Below are 25,249 nucleotides of genomic sequence, written 5' to 3'. Positions count from 1 at the left end.
CAATTTTGGTGGCCAATGAGCCATCCAGTCTTTTTTTTTTTTTTGATCAGTGGTTCCATCTATGTACCGCTGAAGAGGGAAATTGGAGCTGGGAATGATGTCACTTCGAACTGACCAGCGTTTAATTTGTGAAAAAATATGGTGACCTCCATGAAAACTGTATATTGGTTGCCTCTTACATATTTCAACCTAAACTTCTGGACAAGCTTGCAGTCCTTCTGCAGCCTTCAAACACAGTGTATGAAGAGGGAACAGAGACACAAAACGTAACCTATACTGTATTTTGATTCGGCGTATTTAATTAGTTAGAAGTCAAAAGGGCGGCACGGTGGCGCAGCTGGAATGCGTTGGTCTCACACTTGTGAGGAATATGGAGCTGAAACAATGTGCAAACGTGTAAAAAGAAATACAAATAATCATTCCAAAATATGAGGTAGTTGTATCACCATAAATCATTATATGGGATCTGTTTTTTTGGGGGGGAGCATTGTGAGAACGATCTTTCTCCCAGGATTATTCTCTCGACAAAAGACAAAATGTGTTTTAGTAAAGAATATCCCTATATAATAATCACGATAATAAAGTATAATGTACATAACATTTAAATCATAATGGGACCAAGTGAGCAAGTAACAAAAACAGACTGAGCTAAGAGACAAACGCCTTTTGATTTCCATCTATCCATCCATTTTCTTAAACGCTTATCCTCACGAGGGTCACAGGAGTGCTGAAGACTATCCCAGCTGTCAACGGGCAGGAGGCAGGGTACACTCTGAACTGGTTGCCAGCCAATCGCAGGGCACATAGAGACAAACAGCCACACTGTTTCTCTTGGTAGTAATTTATTGAACATTGTACAAAAGTGTAACCATAAAATGGGAACTATAACAAAAGTTTTATAACTTTTACAGTTGACCCAAAAGCCTCTGGGAGGAGTTTGCATGTTCTCCCCAGGTTTTCTCCAGGCACTCTGGTTTCCTCCCATATCCCAAAAACATGCAATATTAATTGGACATTCTAAATTGCCCCCAGGTGTGATTGTGAGTGCGGCTGTTTGTTTCGATGTGCCCTGCGATTGCCTGGCAACCAGCTTAGGGTGTACCCTGCCTCCTGCCTGTTGACAGCTGGGATAGGCTGCAGCACTCCGGTGACTCTTGTGAGGATAAGTGGCGAAGAAAATGGATGGATTGATAATTGAAAACAACAAAAAAGTAAGCAAAACAACAACAAACAGGTCATCACTGCGTTTGCGTTTTGAAAACTTTCATGTGAATCTTTTTGGCACAAATTGGATTGATAGAAAACAACTTTGCCAGTTTTGCGTCGCCAGAAACACGTAGCTCAAAAGGGCCACGTCATATCGAGCTACTTCCTTGCGTAGGGTTCATTCAAGGCGGCAGCGGCACAGCTTTGACGTCAGTTTTGAGGACCAAGTTTCAAATCCCACCCTTCCTGTATGGAGTTTGCATGTCCTCCCGCTGCCTGGGTGGGTTTTCTCCAGGCACCCCAGTGTCCTCCCACATCCCAAAAAACATGCATTAATTAGACTCTCTAAATTGCCCCTCTGTGTCATTGGGAGTGCGGCTGTTGCTCGTCTTCATGTGCCCTGCGATTGCCTGGCAATCAGTTGAGAGTGTGACACAATGACTTAGAATAAAAACTGGACTGCACAGGCCCCATTCACATGGTAAACCTCTGGCCAGGGCAAAAGATTGCTTAAGGTACTATTTCACGTGAAAGTTGACGTCCTTTGACATCCTTACATTTCTACATTGTGAAACATAATGATATTGAATTTAATTGGAATATGCTAGGATTAGGCGGCACGGTGGAACCGCTGGTAAAGTGTTGGCCTCACAGTTCTGAGGACCTGGGTTGGATTTCGGCCCCGCCTGTGTGGAGTTTGGATGTTCTCTTCATGCCTACGTGGGTTTTCTCCGGGCACTCCGGTTTCGTTCCACATCCCAAAAACATCCAACAATAATTGGATACGCTAAATTGCCCCGAGTTGTGATTGTGAGTACAGCTGTTTGTCTCTATTTGCCCTGCGATTGGCCGGCAACCAGTTCAGAGTGTACCCCCCCCCCTGCCCGTTGAGAGCTGGGATAGGCTCCAGCACTCCTCGCAACCCTTGTGAGGATAAGCGGTGAAGAAAATGGATGGGTGTTAGGTTTAGAATTTTTTGTTGCGCTGTTGGCAGTCAAAAACATGCAGGCGGTTGCAAAGAAGTAACTTTTCGCCGGTAAGTGTGTTTCAGCTTAACCTTCATATTTAATTATTAGATATTAATCGCATCGTTTTCCAAAACAATGTGTGTATGTTTACCATACTTTTTGCCCTGACCAGAAGACAGAGCCTGTTGACCATGGCGGCGCCAATTATGGATGCAGAGTGTGCGGTCCAGTTTTTATTCTATGTCAGTGGCGTGACAGCTGGGATAGGCTCCAGCATTCAAGCGACTCTTGTGGGGATAAGCGGCTTAGAAAATTGGTGGTGTTTCTGACGTCATGCCACGTGACTTGAAGCAAAGGTCGAAGTCGGTAACGTAGGTCGGTATTTTGAAAGTTCATTCTCAAACAACCATCACTAGTGTAAAGGCATTTTATATAGACGATGTACACGTATGATGATTCATTTGGGCAAGTCTTGGAATCACCTTATGTAGAAAAACGTTTTAATTTTTAAACCGGAAATGACCGAACCGTATTTCATCTTGGCGGCATTTCGGCGCTCCGCAGGTGTGGACCACAGTCCGATTATAGCTGTCCAGTACAAAAGCTGCTGTCTCGGTCATTTAGTCAACGACTACCGGGAACTTTACATGACCGCAGTTAGACGGCTCTCGATAAAATGAAGGTACCCAACCAGGAATTAATGAGTGACATTTTGAAGCGTCTTACCGGTGAATCTGCTCTGCCGGTGTATAGCAATATTGAGAAATTCAAACGAGTCAACGATGGTTTCTATGTTGTTGCTGAGGACTTTAACGAAAGTGTGAGGAAAAGAGAACAGGTCAATGCCAAGGAGCGTCTTCGGGTGAGTGCGTAAACTCGAATTTATTATTTAGCTATTAAAGCACTCTACACTACAGAAACAGCTAAGTCATAGCACGAAATGGCCCTATACTTATACGAGTGTGTGTATTGTAAAGGGCAATGAGGAACAGGAGTCACCGCGAGGTTTCTAGCTTTTTTTAAATTATTACTTTGGAAGCACAGCGAGCTCAGGGAAAACCACTGACCTGCTGGGTTACGCTCATTCTCCCGCCTCGTCTACTTTACTCCGCCCCCTGCACTCTTAAAGGGGTACACTCCTAATTACCGATAGAAAGATCAGATACAGGTCCTCTGGCGACATAAGACTAATTTTTGCGTAAATCGGATTCATCCATCCATCTTCTTAACCGTTTATTCTCAGAGGGGTCACAGGGAGTGCTGGAGCCTATCCCAGCTGTCAACGGGCAGGAGGCGGAGTGCACCCTTAACTGGTTGCCAGCCAATCGCAGGGCACATTGAGACAAACAGCAGCACTCACAATCACACCTCGGGGCAATTGACTCCTCCGTAGAAATTGCGTCATCCGTGTCGCTGACCAATCAGAGGCCAGAGATCTGCATAAACCACGCCTCTTTTTTTGGACTGCAGTTTCCTCAGACAACGTTGTATGGTCCAGTATAGCTTTTGTTAGCGTTTTTTTTTTTCGCGTATTTGGGTTCTTTAACAAAAGATATGGTTACCAGGTGTAGTCACGGACTTTATAATACTGACGACAGGTATCCTGAAAGGCTAGTTAGTGGAGTTCAATTCGTACCCTTTCCAAAACCGAAGACCCAGTACGACAAATGTCTTCGATGGAGCAAACTTTGTGGAAGACCGCATCATCAACTGAATCCATCTAAAATCAACCGGAACAGAAGACCGAGTACGAAAAATGTCTTCGATGGATCAAACTTTGTGGGAGACCGCATGATCAACTGAATCCATCAACCGGAACAGATATGTTTCCACGAAGGTAAGCCCTATATTTGATTTTCAATACATGTCTCATATAAATTAATTAGCAGTTCTTCGCTTGCATAACATAGCTAAGTGTGAATGATTGACACACTTGATCTGTGTTGAGCGATATTTTGCGACGGTCTGACTGCACAAACGTGTCTCTGTTCGGCGCTCCCGAGCGAACCTAAACCGGACTTTGTTTGTTTGCACGAGGGTATGCCCTATATTTGATTTTCAATAAATGTCTCATATAAATGAATTAGCAGTTCTTCGCATGCATAACATAGCTACGTGTGAATGATTGACACACTTGATCTGTGTTGAGCGATATTTTGCGAGGACCTGACTGCACAAACGTGTCTCTTTGTTCGCGGCTAGTGAGCTAAGATAAACCAGAATAGCGAGTCATAAAAGCCTTCGACGTGCACCGAGACACCAAGACTGAAGGAAGGATGTTTGAGGACACTAAAGTAGTGATTGTCGTACTCGGTCGGGACTTACGTAGGTTCGGCACTAATTAAAGAATAATTATTGAGGGGAGCGCGTGACGTTGCACAAAAAACGAGAAACAACTTGTAAATCAAACCTTGCCTTCTTTTCCTTCATACGACGGTTCACAAACGGCTATACAGATTCTGCACACAAGTGTGATATGTAACACGAAAATAGGAAACTGTCAATGACTAATTCGTCTTTGGGTTATAATATTTTATATTATGTGGCTTCTCGGTCTTCCTCTGACTCTGGAAAGATCTCGGGCTAATATCAATGGTTTCTCCGTCAATATGCATGTAAATACCCCTTGCTGAAATACTTGAAGCCCTGCTGTCTGCTTTTCAACAATATTTCACTGTTAGCTAAGAATGCAAGTGAGAAATCAGCCGGTAAATCGGACAGTTTCGCTCTATTCTTTTCTTGCTGCGCCACCCTTTTGCTAATTGTTTGTCTGACGTAGGTGCACGTGGCGTGACGTCACTTCAGGAGGCGTGGTTAAGTGCCCTGTAAGGAGGGGTCAATTTAGAGTGTCCAATTTTGGGATGTTGGAGGAAACTGGAGAGCCTGGAGAAAACCCACACAGGCACGGGGAGAATATGTGAACTCCACACAAGTGGGTCCAGGGTTGAATCCGGGACCTCAGAACTGTGAAGCCAATGCCTTCCAGCTGACCCACCGTGCGACCTCGAATTTCACCGTTAGTCAAAATTTATGAAGACAGCTGGAATCGGCTCCAGCACTCCCGCAACCCTTGTGAGGATAGGCAGCTCAGAAAATTGGTGGCGGTGGGTAATTCATATTTAAAAAAAAAAAAAAAAAAAAAATGTACTTATCATTACTGCGAGATGGTGAAGAACGGGAGGCTGTGCTTATTTATTGCTAAGGAAGCATGTGCAGGTAGCCCTTGCTTGCAGTAAATTCCTCCTCACCATCCTTGCCTTCAGTTCTGCTCATTCAAAGTTAGGAAAGCTAGCGAATTAGAAACACTATGGTGCTGGGGACAAAATGGCAGACGAGACACGGGCGTTGTAATGTCTTTGGTCGAGGATTTCGTTTTACTATAGTGCTCATGCACCTATGTCATAAAATCACGTGATTTTTGTTTCTGCTGCCATTTTGCTGGTCGAACAAAGTGTTGAAAGTTAATTCCGTTGAGACGAAACGAGAGTCTCATAGCACGACAACCAAAGTTTTGTCCGATACCGTTAAACATTTATAATGGTGATGATAAACGAAGGTACGTGGAAAAATTATACACTTGGCAAAGAGATCCATATTTAATGCTGAAGTTGATGTTTTCGCCAATCAGAAATTTGACCGTTAATTCGCTTCCGCTTGTCTTGGACAACCTGATGTACAGGTGAATAAGTTGAGATTTGCACAGAAGTGTTTGAAAGTGGATGCATACTTCGTTACTGGATCTGTTCTCAATCATGAAGAAATCACAGTGATGGACTCACTCAGATTTTTTTCAATACAAATACCAATATTTAAAAAAAAAAAAAATTAGGACAGGGAGTAGTCTCTGTACACAGAAGCGTATAGCTGCCCTACATTAACCTCTGTTAAAAAAAATTGTGAATTTTTAAATGCGCATTGTTCTCGAGTCAATTTGGCATTATAAATACGTCTTGATAATTTGAGATTAAGGTAATTCCTACCTGGAAATAAAATGATCGCTAAACAGTTGTGTATTTCGTTGGGCAGCATCCATCCCGTTTTAATTGCCGAAATCCATCGATCTTTTCTCGTCTTTTCAGATGGTATTCTATAGAATGAGCTCTTTGAAGAACTGTCTTGTCTATTGTGACACCCAAGAGCACAACAGGTCTCTGGCATTGTGAAGAGAGAATATGCTCCGGTTCAACGACTCCCGGACTGCTGAGCAGTTTGTTTGACCGGAAATATGGTGCCGCGAAAACTGGGACGTCACATGCACGATCTCTATACAGTATGCTCTTGCCTTACAATGTGGTGCACATTATGTGCACACTGAGCGCCAACATTTGTCTTGTCTAGCTCAGTTCACTTAAACACACTGATTACAATGTTAGCATGTATGCCAGAACGTGTTTTAATGTGAATTGTAGGGATTTGCGAGTTTGGACCCTACGCGTGTTCGATGATCGAGGAAGAGATGACCAATGAGTAGAAAAAGTTAACAACAAATGGATTTATTACAAAGGAATGTGCAATACAGACATCCGGGTCTTATCTAGGCATCTGCTGCCCACGAGACGTGTGTCTTCTGACAAGATAATCCAAGAAGAAGACAAGGGCTGCCTGGTAACACAGGGTTTTTATCTGTATGGGTCCTTGGTGGAAGAGGCTGCCCCCCCCCCCCCCCCCCCCACACACACACACACACACACAGTCTGATCCTGGGCCAGGATGGTAACTTTCCGCTCCTTATCTGGTGTCGTTCGTCTCCAAGGCAACGCGTATGATAGGAGGATGGCGGCAGCTGGATTTCTGCGTACAAAGATCAAGGGCAACCACTGGCTCCACAACACATCCTTGTCTGATTAGCAAATGGACAACACTTTATCTGTTGATTAAATGTATAAGGTCATATTTAATTGAATAATGAAAGTAAAATAGTATTCAATATGTAAGTTACCATATGATGGCGCTCATGAGAAAATGAGGAACAATTGCTTTTCACATCTGTAAGCAGAAGAAGCCTACATTTATCCTACACACTGCCTGTGTAGGCAGGTAATTGCTGATGTACACACTCACGATGTCACATCAAAACTAAAATTATCACACCACAGCAAACAGAATAGCACAACTTGTAAATAAAACTATAGAAATAAAACAAAGTACATGCTCCCACCATGCTTCGGGAGTGCATCTTATGGTTGCAAAAAATGGTACATAACATACATGGCTATATTAATGCTGCATACATTCTTTGCAGATTTTTGTTATACGTGGGTGTGTAGGGCATGTAACCTCTGCCAATAATGGGGGAACACTATGTGTGTGTGTGTGTGTGTGTGTGTATATGTATATATATATATATATACACACACACACAGACTTGTTTCACAAAAAGTTAAAATAATGGAAAAGTTTCCAGCATTGTACCCAGAAATTCTGCTCAATCAAAACATTATAGTGAATTATTATTATTTTTTTCTAAATCAATACTTAGGGTGGGCGTCCCTTTTGTTTTAATCACCGTCTCAGTGCAACCTGTCCTTGAAGCAATAAGCCTGTGGCATTGCCTGAGAGTTCTAGATTCATAGATTTCCTTGATGTGACATGTTTGTTTATTTTTTTTTTTCCCCTCTGGTGTCCCACATTTCCTCTTGATTCTACCCCATAGATTCTCAATGGGTTTAGATCTGGCAAATTGACTGGCCAGTTAAGCATTGTGATGGGATGGGTATCAAGCCAAGTTTTGGCAGTTTGAGCAGGGACCAGGTTCTGCTAGAAGATAAAATCTGTTTCTCCAGACATATCCTCAGCAGAAGAATCGTAGTCCTTTAAAAGATCCTGACAGACTGTTACGGTTACCTTAGATTTAAAAAAAGCAGAGTTTACTAACACCTGTACTGGACAATCATGACTGTCACATTTGAGCTAAAGCATCTTTCGTTCTCTTCTTCACCAGTCTTTCTGCAAACCCTTAGACCTCGATTACCAAATGAAAGGCACACTTTACTTGCATTGGAAAAGAGGACATTGGACCACAGGTCAACAGTCCAGTGCTTCTTCTCCTTGGCCCAGTTGTGATGCTTCTACATAGATTCAGTCCTGAGGAACCCAACATTTGTAGTGCATCTTGTGGATGCAATCTGAATGTGCTGTTATTTGAACTTGTGACTCCTGCAGCAGGCTACTCTTTATGGCTCTCTGCTAGATTCCTGAATGTTCCGTTTTGATAAACTGCTGAAACCCACGGTCATCTCTTCTGCTGGGGCATCTTTTCCTTCCACTCAACTTTCCATTGATATGCTTGGACACAACACTTTGTGAACTGCCAGCCTCTAGATCGATGAACTTTTGGGGTTTGCCAATCCTATGGAGGGGATCAATGATGCTCTTCTGGCCTGTTGTCAAGTCTGGAGTCTTTCGCAAACTGAAGCATTTTTTACACATTGAGAAACCCGTGAACAGGGTTTGTACGGGTGAGGAAATTTCAGGATTATCATTGGACGAAACGTTGCCTTTGTCCGGTAAATAAAAATGATTTGGCTTAGGTCAGGGAATGTCATAGGATTTTGCTGTTGCAGCTCCAAATATTATGTTTTTAATTAAAACAATAAACCTGTCAAGCATATACCGCGCATTTCCGACTTCTCAAAGTGACATCATTTTGTTCAGTTCATCCAAGCGTGGAGGTAGTTCGCACCTGATGAAACAAACAAAGCTTCTAGTTACGGATATGCTGTGAAAGTGCAGATTTAACGACGTGGTGAGAAAAAGAGTTGTACCGGTGGTGGCTGGCACTTTGCGACATTCATGCAGCGACATGTTCTGCATGCGGTAAACTCATTAACCTAGTTAACATGGGAGAAGGTGCGTTGCGAAGCCATATGAAGTTGGCCAAACACATCTCAACAATGTCAAGGAAACTGATAAGACAGAGATTTTGACAACTTCCAACCTCTTCCGTGGGAGAGCTGACTCCGGTGAAAATGAATTTGCCATGGCGCTACTACAACTGTTCCCACCCGGCTGAAAACTTCAGTGGCAGGTTAGTGTGTTTTAAATTTTAAGGCTCAACCCAACAAGCAGTGTTGCTGCTGTTGCACATGCCACCATCGACAGAGAAGAGGCATTTTTGAAAATATTAAAGAAGTATAGAGATGATACGCGCGACATCCCCTTTTCTTTAAGACTCCGTTTTGCTACTCAAACAAAGCTGCTTGGTTGTCCGGGAGTGAGTCGCTGGACCATAACAGATTTTCACAATGTTGTGAGACCAGTTCTGCTGTTGGTTGTCACAATAGAGAGAGGATCTCGTTCTATGGAATACCAGCTGAAAAGATCGATGTATTTCGGCAACTAAACGGGATGGATGGTGCCCAACAGAATACACGCCAATGTAGTAATCATTTCATTTCAGGTAGGAATTATTCTTCCCAATTTCAAATTATAAGTATTTATAATGCCAAGTTGACTTGTTTTGAGAATGTGTATTCAAAAAATAATAATAAACAGTCTGTCACAGAGAGATTTACGGAGGTAAATGTGACTGTCTCAATTTTTTTTCCCCCACAAACGGGATATAAATTATATTTCAAAAACAGCATCATCAGTCTATTAATACATTTTGCTTTATTACATACATAATAAAATCTGAGATTCAAACACTCCAGTTAGATTTATCAGTTTAAAAAAAAAATCATGAGGCCTTCTATGTCGGCAATAACGTCCAAAATAGCTAGATTTAATGCCCTGACTTATGCAAATTGGATTACACTATGGTACAGTAAATACAGACAAGATCTAGTATTGCAAGTTGCAAATTACCTTTGCCAACAATAAGAAAAGACTTATTTCGTTCAATGCTACAGGACACGACATCTATGACCCATACAGCAAGGAAGTATTTGTATGCCTCTCGACTATTATACGCTTTCAAACACTTTTGTGTAAATCTCAATGACTTGTTCACCAGATACATGTGTATATTCAGCTGTTCAAGATAGGGAAGCGAATTAAGTCAATTGGAGAAAATATCGACTTCGGCATTAACCTTTTCCGGGCAGGGGTTGCAAATTTGCAACATGTTTAAAATAATCGAAAATTTTAAGTCCAGAGTATCATTTTCTGAAAGTATCAGATTTTTCTCTCTGGAAAATGTTATTTGGTCCAGAGAGGGTTAAAAACGAGTTTAGGTTGTAATTTGCCTTTCACCCTAAATCAACTGGGATAGGCTCCAGCATCCTGCGATATTGAACAGGATTGTGTTTGTGTCAACTCATTGCACCTGGCATTTAAAGTAAACCAGAATAATGGGTTTGCGGGGAAAAACAAATTTTCATATGTACTTTACTCATACTGTACTGTGTATTTTGAGCTTTTTATCCAAGCTTTTACTGTGCAATATTGTTCAATTTCATTTTCTCCTATTGTAAACAACACATTGTGCAGTGTTGTTCATTATGTACTGAGCCACAGGACTCAAAAGAGTGACCTTTTTGCTCCCATAGGATAATTTTTCCTTTTGCATTTTGTGTGCAGTGTAAAGGTCCCTTATTTCTGAATTGGTTGCCGTCGTCGAGTGAAGCCTTTTGTCGAAGTGCTCAAAGTTGGGCTTCTGTGCGGCACAGACACAGACTAATTTATCTCATGTAATCAATACCATTGATTCCCTGCTGGTAACAGACTCTCATGTGCATCAAATGCAGGTTCCCTAACAGCACAAGAGAACCACTGCATATACAGTAACGCCCATTTCGTTGTCCTCGCACACACAAGTTGCCTGACGAGGCAATTACCTGTCTGCTTTTTGTATACTGGCCTTTCAGACACAGTTTCAATTGAGCACTGTTGTAAGTTTTAACTACTGGTACTTAAACCAAAAAAAAAAAAAAAAACCAAACCTATTCCTTTGCTATTTTTAATGTCAAAATACCTAAGTACAGTAATGGTATCAAAACATAGTGCAATACTACTTGTTGTATTTGCACTGGAGGAAATCCAACTCCAATCTGGGCCCGAGACAAAAAAAAAAAAAAAAAGCGGACACCCATGGTATATTATTTGTGGAGAATTCTTTCTATACAAGCACTATTTTCTGCGTTCATTACATAAATTGAGAAAGGTAATTCAGTGAATTGTAGTTTCCACTGAAAGATGCAGTTGCATCACATTCAGATCATTTGTTGTGACTTCAAATTGCAGATTCGGAACCTTAACACCATGTTCTCACGCTTGAAGCGAATGGTACCACTGATGCGACCAGACCGCAAGCCCAGTAAAGTAGACACTCTTAAAGCTGCTACAGAGTACATTCGATTACTACTTGGAGTTTTGCACGACACGGACACTGTATGTCATCTACATTTTTGCACTCAGTTAAATATAGTTAATTGAGGACCTCAAGTATTTTCTTTGTGCTCCTTAGCGTGAGGGCAGTGAGACAGACTTCCTGAAGAATGCTGTCACCTATGGTCAGACTGAGAGCTTTGACACTGATCTTTGGAGAGTGGATGATGTAAGTTCAAGTTTTCATTTTTTCATTGCATATAAAAAAATTCCACGACCCCTCCACCTAAAAATTACAACATTCAATCTGTGTCCCTCATCAGCAACTGTTCCAAACAGAAAATGACAGCATTTAAAAGTGCTTCAGTAAAAATGTATAGTGTATAGGTGCAGTCATCTTTGTTCAGATAACAATGGTAAATGTAATGTGCTGGTGACCGTGATTTATGTCGGTTATTCGGAGTGACTGGATTTTGAGGGGGGAAAAAAACTTGATGAATCTCACGGTGTGTGATCTAATTGACCTGAAATTGCCTCCCTTGGGGCAAAAGCGTGGAAAGTGTCTGTAGTGATGGGCCTGGCTCTGGGTTGTAACAGTTGTTTGCAATCTCCTGTAATGGTGGAAGAGGACAGCCAATTACTTTTTCTGCCATTCTTTCAACTCTCTGTAGTGCTTTTTTTTTTGTCCATCAAAGCAGCTTTCATACCATGACCGAATGCAATATGTTAAAATACTTTCAAAAGCAGAGCAGTAAAAGGCTACCACCAGTCTCTTAGAGATTTTTTGTTAAAATCCTGGGGAAGAGAATACATTATCAGGCCTTTTTACAATCGCTGTGGTATTTCTAGTCCAAGAGACTGTGCCCGCTATGTATATCCCAAGAAATGTATAACTGTGCACTATTTCCACACAGTTACCATTGATGAAAATGGGCGATGGGTCAGCTCGGCGTTTCCTACAGTGCAGTAGAAGTTTTTCTTTGTCTAAAATCTCATTGTTCATCGAGCACCACAGAGACAGGTTTTGGACCTCAACACACATCCTGCCCTGAGATGAGTGCCACCATAGTTTTTCTCTGCAATCTTAATGATGTGATTTGAGGGGTTGATGGATGTGCAATTGGAGGTGTACAGACGGTACAAAAGAGGGTTTTACTTTTCTGTATTCAACTTTTTTTTTTTTTTAAATACAAGTTCAGAATTTTATAAAAATGTTATTACCAATCAGATGATCTGCAGGTTTTCCATGGTTAATTAGGTGCTCTCTGACAAAATGAATATTTTTTTTTAGCCACAATGGCTATTAGAAATACTGCATCTTGACACATTTTCTCACAACCAAGCTGTTGTGAGCCTCGCACCATGTTATTTTCGGTCAATATTTTGCCAATTGTGGTGTGGAAAAGGCACTTGTTTTTCTGTGTGATGGAAATTTTTCGCTTAAAAGATGGCAAGATTGCTTAACAGTGTGGGTATTTGACAAAAGCACTGTAATGTTTACACATTCAAATGTATAAACCTATATAGACGAGGATTTTTATTTTAAATACATGGTTTCTATGACAGTTTCTTAATATGCCGGAGGACCACACTGAAGATGGCTTCCCATTACCCGCTGAATCAGGAACAGAAGATGGAGATATGACCAGACTGATGTTACAACATTGTGCGATGCCAGCATACCAGTTCATCATTCAAGTAGTGCCTGACCAATCTCCGGTAACCCGTGTGTTGTTCATGTTTGTCCTAGTGATTCTAGAATAGTAGTATGGAGAGTGTTTTATACATCCTGTCAATGGTAATTCAAATACTGGAGCACCAAGCAGGTGGTTACATAAGCCCATAAATTACAAGAAATACTTCTTCTAGAAGCACTCTATATACTTACATGTCGCAAGCAGGCACCACATTCTAGTTCAATGATTTGTTTTAAAATGAAGTCAGACCATTCCAGTTCTTTTCCACAGTGCATCTTCTTCTTTCAATATTTGTTGGCCGATATAAACGTTATAAGGAAAGTGATCATTTACATTCATTTAATCTTAATAGATACAGGCACGCAGCAGTTTTCTAGATCCTTGTAACAAGTTGAGCAATTCTTTTGTCTTGATCAAACATGAAATTGTGCGCTAACATTTCAAGTTGAAAACACACCACTAACAACTTTATTGGGACTAAAACAGCAGTCGTTAGACTGAGAATTTAAAAAGAAAAGGTATACATACCTTCTCAGTAGGAGGCGATTACTGTATTAAAGTAGCAATGAGACATATCCATATTTGGGGAATTTTCTTAAACATGTAATAAGCATAGAGACTTCCGGTCCCCAAACTGGTAGCAGCTTAAACTCTCTTAAGCTCTGGCCAGCCCGATTGTAATTCAATAAATCCTGCTGAATTTGGATTGAATGTTGTGAATACTCGACGTGGGACGCTCCTGGGGACGACTTCAGTGGACTAAAATCATCATCTGTGCAATCTTAGTACCCAAATTAGAGCCGTATCGTTCGCGTTGAAGCTACTCGGCCTAAGTTAGCCTAGCATGCTAACAATATTACCTACATAGAGTTTACAACGAGGACCAAACATCGAACGTTGACTCAACCTTCAGCTGCTAGAGTGAGGGCCATTGTGGTTTGAATCCCTTCCATCCACAATCTTTTAAATCTCCATATCCTTTAGATTTTTTCCAACAGGTAGTATGTGATTTGTGTACCTTATGTGCTCACTGTGATTTGATTGCTTTTATATGACTTTAACATAGATTAGGTAGTATGTGAATTGTGTATCTTACGTGCTGACTTTGTTTATTTGATGGCTTGTTTTGATTATCTGCAGCCTGAAGGGAGGTACAATTTCTGTGCGTCCTATAGGCTGGTCCCAAGCCCGGATAAATGCAGAGGGTTGTGGCAGGAAGGGCATCTGACGTAAAACTGTGCCAAACATATATGACCGTTCATCAAACGAATTCCATATGGATAGGTCGTGGGCCAGGCTAACTACGCCCGCCCCTGGCACTGTTAATCTGCATGGAGTAGGTAGAAATTCAGATAATGTAGGTCGAAGACAAAAAAAGGAGGAGGAAAGTGGAACTAACCCTAGTTCTCAGAAGAAGAAGCGGCATCCACAAACCCTACAACTAACTGTGTAGGGACTTTGAATGTTCGGACGATGACAGGAAAAGGTCAGGAATTATTTGACATGATGATTAGGAGAAAGGTTGATTTATTGTGCATCCAAGAGAGAAAGTGGAAAGGGAGTAAAGCTAGAAGCTTAGGAGCAGAGTTTAAATTATTTTACCATAGAGTAGAAGAGAAATGGAGTAGGAGTTATTTTCGAGGAAGAGCTGGCTAGGAATGTTTTGAAGGTGAAAAGACTATCAGATCGAGCGATGAGGCTGAAATTTAAAATTGAGGGTATTGTGTATATGTGATTAGTGGCTATACCCCACAGGATGTGACCTTGAGTTGAAAAAAAAATTCTGGAAAGAACGAGACGAAGTAGTCGAGAGAGATGTGATTTGTGCAGATTTCAATGGACATGTTGGGGAAGGAAATAGGGGTGATGAGTAAGTATGGCATTCAGCAAAGTAACTTTGAGGGTCAGGTGGTGGTGGTGGTGGACTTAACAAAAAGGATGGCAGTGGTTAACACTTATTTCCAGAAAAGACTGGAGTATAGAGCGATCTAAAAGAGCGGAGGTAGAAGCACGCAGGTAGATCATATTTTGTACAGACAATGTAATCTGAAGGTTACTGATTGTAAGGTAGTGGTGGGGGAGAGTGTAGCTCGACAGCACAGGATGGTGGTGTGTAGGATGACTCACGTGGTGGGTAGGAAGATTAAGAAGACAAAAGGTAGAGCAGAGAAGCTGGCAGGAGAGTACTTGGGGTGCCTTCTGGTAGGAAAGGGCAGAAGAAGAATTGGTGGTGGAACCCCAAAATACAGTAAGTCATCCAAGGAAAGAGATTAGCGAAGAAGTGGCACTTGGAGAGGACTGAGAAGAGGCAGAAGGAATACATTGAGATGTGACGTGAGGCGAAGGTTAAACAAGAGGCAGATGACTTGTACACCAGGTTGGATACAAAAGAAGGAGAAATGGATCTCTAGAGGTTGGCCAGACATAGGGATAGAGATGGGAAGGATGTGCAGCAAGTAAAGGTGATTAAGCATAGCGATGGAACTATATTGACTCTTGCCAGTAGTGTGCTAAGTAGATGTAAAGAGTACTTTGAGAAGTTAATGAATGAAGAAAATGCGAGAGAAGGTAGAGTAGAAGAGGTAAGCATGAATAACCAGGAAGTGACAATGATTAGTAAGGGGGAAGTTAGAAAGGCACTGAACAGAATGAAAAATGGAAAGGCAGTTGGTGCTCATGATATACCAGTGGTAGTATGGAAGCAATTTGGAGAGGTGGTTGTGGAGTTTTTGACTATCCGATCCACAGCTTTTGACCATAGGTGGGAATTGGAACATCGATCAACCGGTAAATCGAGAGCTTCACCTTTTGGCTTGGAGCCTTCATTACAACAGACTGATAGCGTTCAAATCACTGTAAATGTTTCATCAATTTCTCTATCCTGTTCCATTCTTTCCTCACTTAAGAACAAGAATCCAAGATACTTGAAGTCTCATTCCTAACCCAATTAAGGCACACGACTCTTCTGGTTGAGTACTTTGGTCCAAGATTTGGTGCTCATTCTTTTCCCAACTGCATCGTGCTTTACTGTGAACTGCTATGGTGAAAGTTGTAGATGATTTGAAACCAATGGACCCACATCTGCGATAAGCAGAGATTAATTACTTTGATCATCAAACCTTACCCACTCAACGCTTCGGCTGTTCCCAGAATTTCTGTGCATCAAGATGGCAAACAGAATCTGTGACAAAGAGCAGCCTTAGTGGAGTCAAACTGTCACTGAAAATGAATGACTTACAGCTGGCAATGTAGAGACATCAGTCATACAGGAGCCAAAGGGCCAAAATATGTGTCCGATACACCAGAACCACTCACCTGGGACACAATTGACTACCTTCTCCACAACCACAAAAGCGAACTCCCATGCATCCTCAAGAACCTGGCTGAAGGTGTAGACCAGGTCCCCTGTTTCACAGCTAGAAGGAAAGCCACACTAATCCTTCTAAATCTGAGCTCAGACCTCCTGATCGACCCTCCTCTCAGAACCCCTGAATAGACTGTACCAAGTAGATTTGAGCGGTGTTATTCCCAGCATAGTTGAAATGCACCCATTGGACCCCCATCTTAAAATGAAGGACCAATGCCCCAGTCTGCCATTGCAGAGGCACTGTCCCCGATGTCCATTCGATCTTGCAGAGGCGTGTCAACCAGGACAGCCCCCAAAAAAACAGTGCCTAAATGGAACTTTTTATAGTCGTGTGTGTACACACACCTCAGGTGCAATTTTTCTATTTTTTATTTTTTTGGGTGGAGGGGTCCAAAATCACATCTAAAAGCCATTTTATTTTTGGGATCACTTTGTGGTACAGTTTCTCTTAAAAAATACAGTACTGCTATTATAGGGCGAACCCCCCAGAATAATAGTGGATTACTTCACTCACACGCAGGTTAACACCCTCCACCCTCTCAGCTAGTCTGACACCCCCCAACACACACACACACACACACACACTTTCCCTCTTTTGTGTAAGGCAACTGAACTAGTAATTAGACATTGTCCCTTTAAACATTATTAAATTTTGTTGGATGTGGACCAAGTCTGATGTGTATGCTTTTTTTTTTTCTCTGTGGTTGAGTTAATTTCAATCCCTCCCCCTAATCAAGAGATCACTGACAGATGGTAAATACTGTCTGTTTACAAATGTGCACCTTTGGAGAATGCTCAAGATGTAACCTCTCAAACGCAGCAATCAGATGTATTTAAGATTGATGATTACAAATGGCATTGACACAAAGCATTTGATTGTGTTGAGTCACGTTACGCACTATACATTGGAACTGTCAAGTTCTTTGTCTTGTAATTTGATGATTGAAGGTGAAGAGATTGTGATTGAGGCAGCGCCACACAGCAATTTGCAGTATTTCACCGTTTTAACAAAGGTTTGTTTAGATGTACAGTACCTCCTGTCAATATATTTATTTATTTATTTTTAAAGGCTGGCCTTGGAGCTCATACATTCTAGTATGTCAGGAAGAAATGGTTATTATAGCTCGCGTTCTTTTTGCTGCCTACTGTGTAACTGCACCATTCTAAGTAATGTTTGAATCATATTCCCCAAACCAGATTTGTGTATCTCAAATTGACAGCAAATTTAGAACTCTGGTTTATTGAGGCTATAATCCTTCTCTACACATTGCAACAAATACTTAACATAATCAGGACACCACCAACTAAAGTACTTGTTAGGGAGATTAAGTGTGTATTGAATGCTATTGAGCATCATACATTTGGCAAAAGCTTATCGAAGCCCATTCTTTCCATACTGCAATAACAATTTAATTACTGCTTTTTTTGTCGTTTTATCAGTTGTATTATAAGATGCCCCCAAAAAGATTTTTTAAATTTAGTGCTATAGTTCCCTCTTGTGGTAAAGAATGTATACAGTTTTATTCAGTGTTACTAGTGTAATTGAATGAGTAGCATTGATTTGTTACACTCCAAATTATACATACCTCAGTCACATATTTGCAAAAGCTCTGAAATGAGATGAAGCAATAAAAAAAAAGAGTAATTGAAATATCTCTGCAACATTTTCGTTAAGTAAAACTCTGCTGAAAGTCATGAAATTACTTATTGTAATTTGTTAGAGATTTTAAGTCCAGTGGTACACTGCTTTGTTTAAATAAGACAATTGTCGTTATTTTTGTTGGAAACAATGTCAAGTTGTCTTTTTTTTTTTTTTTTTTTCCCTCAGGGGTTGACACTATGAAGATGAAGATTTTCAGGAAGGTGCTGTTTTATATTTTACTTTTGAAAGTTCATAGTTTGTAGTTACTATGAAAAAATCTATTTCACATTCTTTGGGAACATTTAAAATGCACATTCATTTGACTCGATAGTGAGCCTTTGGGTCTACAGAATGTGTAGTATTTGCTGGACCATATTACTGTCAATGGATAAGAATTTTTTTGTGAATTAATTTAAAAGATTTTTCTATAAGTTTTACATGATTTCTAGGTTTCATAAGTCATTCATTTCTGTGGTGTCCAGATATTTGAAAAATAAATGGCATTGAAATACATTTTTAAAAGCTTTTTTTCAACTATTCAATATTGTGTACCAATATTATTTTGAGCTATACAGTGCCATGAAGAATATAAAATAAAAATATTTGCTCCCTTATTGAATTCTTTTCTGCACTTCCCCACTTTAAAATCATCAAAACAAATGTAAGAGATAGCCTAAGTATTAAAATAAAAAGCAGTTTTTACATGCACATTTTATTTATTAAAGATAAAATGAATATTCAAAGCTACTTGGCCCATATTAAAAAGGACTTGCTTGTCATGGTTTGTCTTCCACCCTCCTCCTTGGAGCTTGGGGGGGCACTTTGTCCCAGTCTCTTATTCGCGCTCCCCAGCAATCAACACCACCTTAACCCTGCACCTGTCGTCAATCAGCACTCATCACTGCCTCCCTTTAAACCTGCCAAATCCATGAATCCATCACTAGAGTATTAACACACAATTGTGGTACACAGGTCGACCTTCACGCTCTTGTAAGTTACTTGACTTCCCGCAATCATACTTACCTCCTCGTGGTCTCCATCTCCAGTGCTCCTTCCCTCCCTCCGCCTCAATGTCCGCTCCAACTATGCCCCCACACTCTTCCACCTGCTCACTCTCATTTCCTTTCCCTTCCTTGTCCCGACGAGCCACCATCTCTCCTTGTATATACTTACCCTGAGCCATCTCCAAATAAACCATTCTAAATATATTCCCTCCATTTTAGTCTGCTCTTCTGCCCAGTCAAAGTTGATACAATTCTTAACGTGACATTGCCCTCTAAAACCTGAAGTGGGCTCCCCTCAGGAGGAACAGCTAAAATCAAGCATTTTTTTAAATAACTAATAGTCTTTCAGACAGAAAAGTGGTGAAGCTGTTAAGTGTTTGCCTGTGTGGAGTTTGCATGTTCTACCCGTGCTTGCATGGGTTTTCTCTGTACACTCTGGTTTCCTCCCACATCCCAAAAACATGCATTCAGTGGACACTGTAAATTGTCTCTTGGTGTGATTGTGAGTACGACTGTTGTCTATCTCCATGTGCCTTGTGATTGGATGGCAACCAGTTCAGGGTGTACCCTGCCTCCTGGCCAATGGCAGCTAGGATAGGTTCCAGTACTCCACCAACCCTTGTGAGGATTAGCGGCTCAGAAAATTGTTAGATGGATAGGTTTTTCACATCTTTGAGAAGATATTTCAGCCCACTTTCTTGGAGAATTGTTTTAATTCACCAATCATGGAAGGTTTTCAGGCATAAAACAAACTCCTAGAGGTTATGCCACAACATTTCAGTCCGATTCAAGTCCGGATTTTGACGCCACTCCAAAACCTTAATTTTGTTTTTTGTTTTTTTTTATGGTCATTCTGAAGTTGCACATGGTCTGTTTTGGATTTTTGTCCTGCTTCAGGACTCAGTTACATTTCAACTTCAGGTCACGAACTGATTGGTGAAAATTCAGCTTCAGAATTTTTGAGTAAAGAGCAGAATTTATGGTCCCATCGGTCGCAAGTTGTCCAGGTCTTGAAGTGTAAAAGCACTACCTCCATGTTTGACAGTTTGTATGATTGTTTTATGAAATGCTGTTACATTTACATCTGCTATAATGACAAGATAACCCTTCCAAAAATGTATTTCTTTGGCCCATAAAATCTTTTTTTTGCCTTGGAATGCTGATAGGGTTGGTGTTTTTGCCTTTAGCTCTTACTTACTGTTTGAGTCATGAATGCTTACTTACCCTAAAGCCCCAGTGACATGCCTATATACATTCTAAAATAGATATTGTAATGAAAAATACATTTAACATTCACTTCAATGTTTATATGAAAAAATAAATATGAGCGGAGAGCATGTCATCCATGCACAAAGTTGCGGGAGTCTCACTCGACATCGAAGTGGGAGCCATATTGTCTGCTATGTCATCGGCAGATGTCACACTGGGACATTCGCCATTGAAAACACGTAGTTGCACCTGCTCTGGGAGAGGAACAAATATTTTTGGATTTTTCCAACACCCCTTCTGACACGGAAGCTCTTTTTTTAAGAAGAGGACATCTCACAATCAAGAGAAGTGACCGGGGCAAGATTACAGCCGACGGCGGCGGCGATAAACAACGCCACCGACGATGGCGCACTCAGCCACGAGCAAAGACTACGCCATAAAGCGGCACGGATCAGCGCCACGATGACCCACCCCGGCCGAAGCTGTGATCGGCTCGTTGCACCCGGGCGATGAACACCAACGGATTAACAACGCCGCCGACGATGGCGCACTCAGCCGTGAGCGACAACTCCTTCAAGTGGCCTGGCTCGGTACCGCAATGAGCTACTCCAGCTCGGTGCTGCGTCCACCGATCACGGCTTTGGTGACCAGCGGGCGCGGTGCCAACGTGCACATCGACACATTTAGCACCTCAAACTTACTGGACGCGGATCTTTTGTTACGTTCTGAGAGCGTTACCCACCCCCCAACTTTTTTTTTTTTTTTTTTTTTAAATACCTCTATACACACTTACCTGTCATTTCGAACCCAGGAAGCTCTCGTCCTTTGCACCTGTGCAATCCATTTTCCACGATGAACCGGGTCTCTTGGAAACGTATGAAGAGTAAATCCATCCTCCCGAGTCTTCGAACAATATCCAACAATACAACGAGCCAGCATTTTGGTGAACACGAAGGAACAAAGAGCTACCTTCCAGCAGGTAAAACTAGTACAAATACAAGCCTGCCTGACTGCGCTGCTGCTGTTTAAGTCACTTCCTGCTTCTTCCCCAAAACAAATCTCTCGAGAGGATTTTTATGGCTGCAGTTACAAAAAGGCATGTACGTCAAAATCATGTTTTGTGGTTAAAAAAAAAAAGATGAATCCCGATCAAGCTTCCTTTTTTTATTTTATTTTTTTATTAATAACAATAAAATAATAAATGTCATGTCAGTGGGGCTTTAACCAAACCAAGGGAGGCCTGCAGCTCTTTAGATGTTGCCCCGCCTTTCTTTTGTGATCTTTTTGATGAGCAGTCGCTGTGCTCATACTATAAACTTTGTAAACCAGCCACTCCTGGGAAGGTTTACCACTGTTCCATGTATTCTTCATTTGAGTTCCCCAAAATGTCACTAGCTACAGTTAATACAGAATTACACAAGGGGGACTAACCTTTCACACAGGCCAGGTATTTTTGGTCTTTTTTTGCTTAAACAAAATTGTGATTTAAAACTGCATTTTATGTTTTCTTGGGTTATCTGTTAAGTACCCAATCTTAAACATTTGTGCACTGTAATTGCTGGGAGTTCAATGCTAATTTTCAGTGTCTTGTCAGTTCTTTTTCCATTGTCATCTTTAATCTACAGACTCCCCCTCCCCCCTTAATTTGAATAAAAATTAAGACACAAGGCTGTGTATTTTAACATTCAATAGATGTACTTATTCTATGAGAATTTACAGTGAACTGATCTTGTTTGTACCTTAGTAATAAGTTGTGATCATGTGGGCTCTGCATGCATGTCAGGGCACTGCTGGATAAGGGTTGGAGCCGAAGAAGGACTGCCCCTAAAATGGACCTGGGTGTTAGAGCGCTTCATCAGTCATGGGCTGCGCCGTGCAGTTCCTTTGTTGGAGCTTGGATGGTGCTTGTGTGTCTGTCTCGCTCCCTCCCTCTCTCTCTTCCCGGTAGTCAGTATCACCTTCGTCACCACCTGCATAAAAGCCTGCCAGACCCAAAATTCCATTGCCAGAGTTTCAACGTTCTCCTTTGGTACGATGGCTCTCAAGCGTTCATGTAAGCTACGCCATTTGTTGCTATCTTTCTGATCACGTTTCTCCTTGTCCTCAGTGATCCCTTGGTGTCCCCCGCTGAGTTGCCCCCCAAGCCGTCTGTCTGTCTTGCCACCACCTTCCAAACGTTCCTTGCCTCTACAACCCCCCAACATGTCTCAAGATCATCTCAATTTCCTCTTTCAATAAATCTTTCAACATTACCTCTCAGCTTCTGCCTGCTTTGGGGTCCAGTCAAAAAATCCTGACATTATCTACACCATCACACACATTCATACACCAACGGGCAACTGCTGCAATGCAATCTTAGACTTAGACTGACATAATGGTAAGTATCCAACCAATATCTTAGCCGCTTATCCTCACAAGGGCCGCACGGGTGTTGGAGCCTGTCCCAGCTGTCATCAGGTAGGAGACAGGGTACAGCTGAACTGGTTGCCCGTCAATTGTAGGGCACATGGAGACAGACAGTCACACTCGCAAACACTCCTTGGGGGATTTTAGAGTATCCAATGAATGCAGGTTTTTGGGGTGTGGGAGAAAACCAGAGTGCCTGGCGAAAACCCACGAAAGCACGGGGACAACATGCAAACTACACACTGGCGGGACTTTGACTCAAACCCTGGTCCTCAGATGGCCAACGCTCTACAGCTGTGTCACCATGCCGCCCTGAAATGTATTACAGTCTTACTTTCAAATGAGACATGTATCAAAGAAGGTTACAAAGATGTGAAACTAACCAATAAATTACACTAAAATACTGACATTTTAAATTTTATTTTAAGATTATGTTTTTAGATAAACTAAATCCACTATATTGTAACTTGAAAGTTCTTCAGCCCAACATAAGGTGGCGTCTGATGACGTGTTTCAATTTAATCGGGCCGTAATGTGTGTAATGTAATGATTTTGCGCAACCTTTTTATCCGTTACTCTGGAAATCCGAGTTGGCTTCACAGGCATAGTAAAAGCTGCATTTTCTGAAAGTGCCTGTCGCTGTGTGTGTGTGACAATATCAGACTGAACAGGCGTGGCAGTGGGCTGGTCCTAGACGCAGCCGACAATGAAAAGCATCATGGTCCGCTGACTTGCCACCATATACTCTGACAAAGGAAGAACACATTTGCACCTGAACGCATCTGCCTGTTTTGACGGCGGCAGCCGTCCGTGGTTCTTCTGCAGCCACATTGTGGATACGTCCCGGCTAGGCACTGAGGTTAGTCCGCTGCCTTCTCGTCAGTTTCTGTCGTTCATTATCTTTGTTGGGCGTTGTGCTGTTTATTGTACTGCACCCTGACGCCTGCATGAGTCGGCACGTGTGGGTTTCGCTGCTGATAGAAGCTTAACCAAAATGGGAAACACACCTTGGAAAAGCAATCTTCCTTCGCTTTTGTATTGCGCGTTATTTTGACGCTCATATTTGTGCAGTGCCTGATTTTCTTTTCTTTTTTTTTTTTTTTTTTTTTTAAGCTGTGTCCGAACGATTTAGTCGGACCTATTCGATGTTCGTGCTTGTGCTCTATTTCTCAGCTTCTTTCCCCCCCTGCCAACACAAGGCGAACAGCCTCATGGCTCGTAACGCGCTGTGTCGTCGCTGTCGGCCTCCACATATTGCGGGAGTCCATTAGTGCGTCATTGGCTCTCCTGATGCTGATGCTGCGTTGCGTGCGAGTGTTGCTAGGAAGCAATGCAATGTGCGGCCACAAGGGGATGTTTGGGTGTAAGGGTGTTTTGTAGCGATCGTTCCCTCACAGTGAAATATTGTTTAAAAATTCTATATGGTAGCTGTCGTACCAGATTATACGTGCAGTATACGGATAGGCTCCACCACACAGACGATCTAATGATGATGATAAGCGTCAGGAAAGATGGATGAAGTCTCTCAAGGATTTTGCTCACAGTTTCCTTCATGGGTACCTCAACAGTATAATAAAAATAATAATCTTAGAGCAGACGGCCAAACCTTTTTTTTTTTTTTGTCAAAGGGCACATAGTTGGTATGGTTTCCCCCAGAGCGTTATTATGACTGTGAAACCATATAAATGTTTCATCATCTGTTTATAGTGTGCATATATACACAACAAAATGATGGATAAATCCAAATCTAAAGTGAAGGATAATGGTTTGTTGAATTATTGTTGTAGTTATTGTAAGAAAAGGTATTGGTAACAAAAAAGCAGTATCTCAACTTAATTATTCATTACATAAGATGGGAAAATTTTGGACAGATTTTAGTCATCATGAATATCTAAAAATTTCTTGGGCCAACCATAAAAATGATTTGGCAGTCTGGATGTGGCCCCCAGAGGTCCACGTTCCTGCTATTTGGTTTGATTATATTGAAGTATTTTTGTTTTAACAGTATTTGATTATATACCTTGTGAATTTTGTTTATTTACTTGTTTGACTCTGCCACGTATTTTGAATAACTAATGTATCAGGTTTATTAATGTAGTATGTGCTGTACTAATTTATTATTTGACTGTTGATTATATGTGGACCACAGCAAGATTAACAAACTGCCATGCCCCAAGCTAATGGGGGATGTCAGCAGCAGCTGCTCCTTGAAAATATTTTGCCAAAATACAAAACACCAAAAAAAAAAAAGTCACTAGATAACATGATTCAGGATACTATCGTCAACTTATAGTTAAATTGCAGTTATCCAGTGATTTTGAGTTCTTTTCTACAATTGTTACCACCAAGTTAACTAAGCTTGCTAACTTTAAGCAAAAAAAAATGGTGCGGTGTGCTGAAGCGATATTATTTTCTAAGTCACACTGAGCATAAGCGCATTTAATATTTATTTCAAACTTCACTGAACACAAGACTAAAAATAG

General features: G+C 41.4%; 2 protein-coding genes across 4 annotated transcripts in view; both read left to right on the top strand.

The window, feature by feature from the left end:
* Nucleotides 1-2,700: 2,700 nt before the first annotated feature.
* Nucleotides 2,701-18,660, top strand: figla (folliculogenesis specific bHLH transcription factor). Of its 2 annotated transcripts, none has more exons than XM_061817871.1 (5): nucleotides 2,701-2,856; nucleotides 11,358-11,504; nucleotides 11,581-11,670; nucleotides 13,008-13,160; nucleotides 18,334-18,660. In XM_061817871.1, exons 1-5 carry the CDS (start codon nucleotides 2,851-2,853, stop codon nucleotides 18,346-18,348), a joined length of 411 nt encoding a protein of 136 aa, XP_061673855.1. In that variant the 5' UTR covers nucleotides 2,701-2,850; the 3' UTR covers nucleotides 18,349-18,660. The 2 variants fall into 2 exon arrangements, with proteins under 2 accessions (XP_061673855.1, XP_061673854.1); XM_061817870.1 differs by having other exon boundaries at nucleotides 2,716-3,036.
* A 448-nt stretch (nucleotides 18,661-19,108) lies between these two features.
* Nucleotides 19,109-25,249, top strand: part of add2 (adducin 2 (beta)) — a 33,722-nt gene continuing 27,581 nt past the window's right edge. For both annotated transcript variants that reach the window (XM_061817869.1, XM_061817866.1), the window contains exons 1-2: nucleotides 19,109-19,137; nucleotides 23,429-23,625. The gene's annotated coding sequence lies outside the window, so the exon portion shown is untranslated. The remainder of the gene's footprint in view (nucleotides 19,138-23,428; nucleotides 23,626-25,249) is intronic.

This window comes from Syngnathoides biaculeatus, chromosome 4, assembly GCF_019802595.1.
Source record: "Syngnathoides biaculeatus isolate LvHL_M chromosome 4, ASM1980259v1, whole genome shotgun sequence".
NCBI lineage: Eukaryota > Metazoa > Chordata > Actinopteri > Syngnathiformes > Syngnathidae > Syngnathoides > Syngnathoides biaculeatus.
Note: the sequence above shows the minus strand (reverse complement) of the source record. Positions and strands in the feature narration are given on the sequence as shown.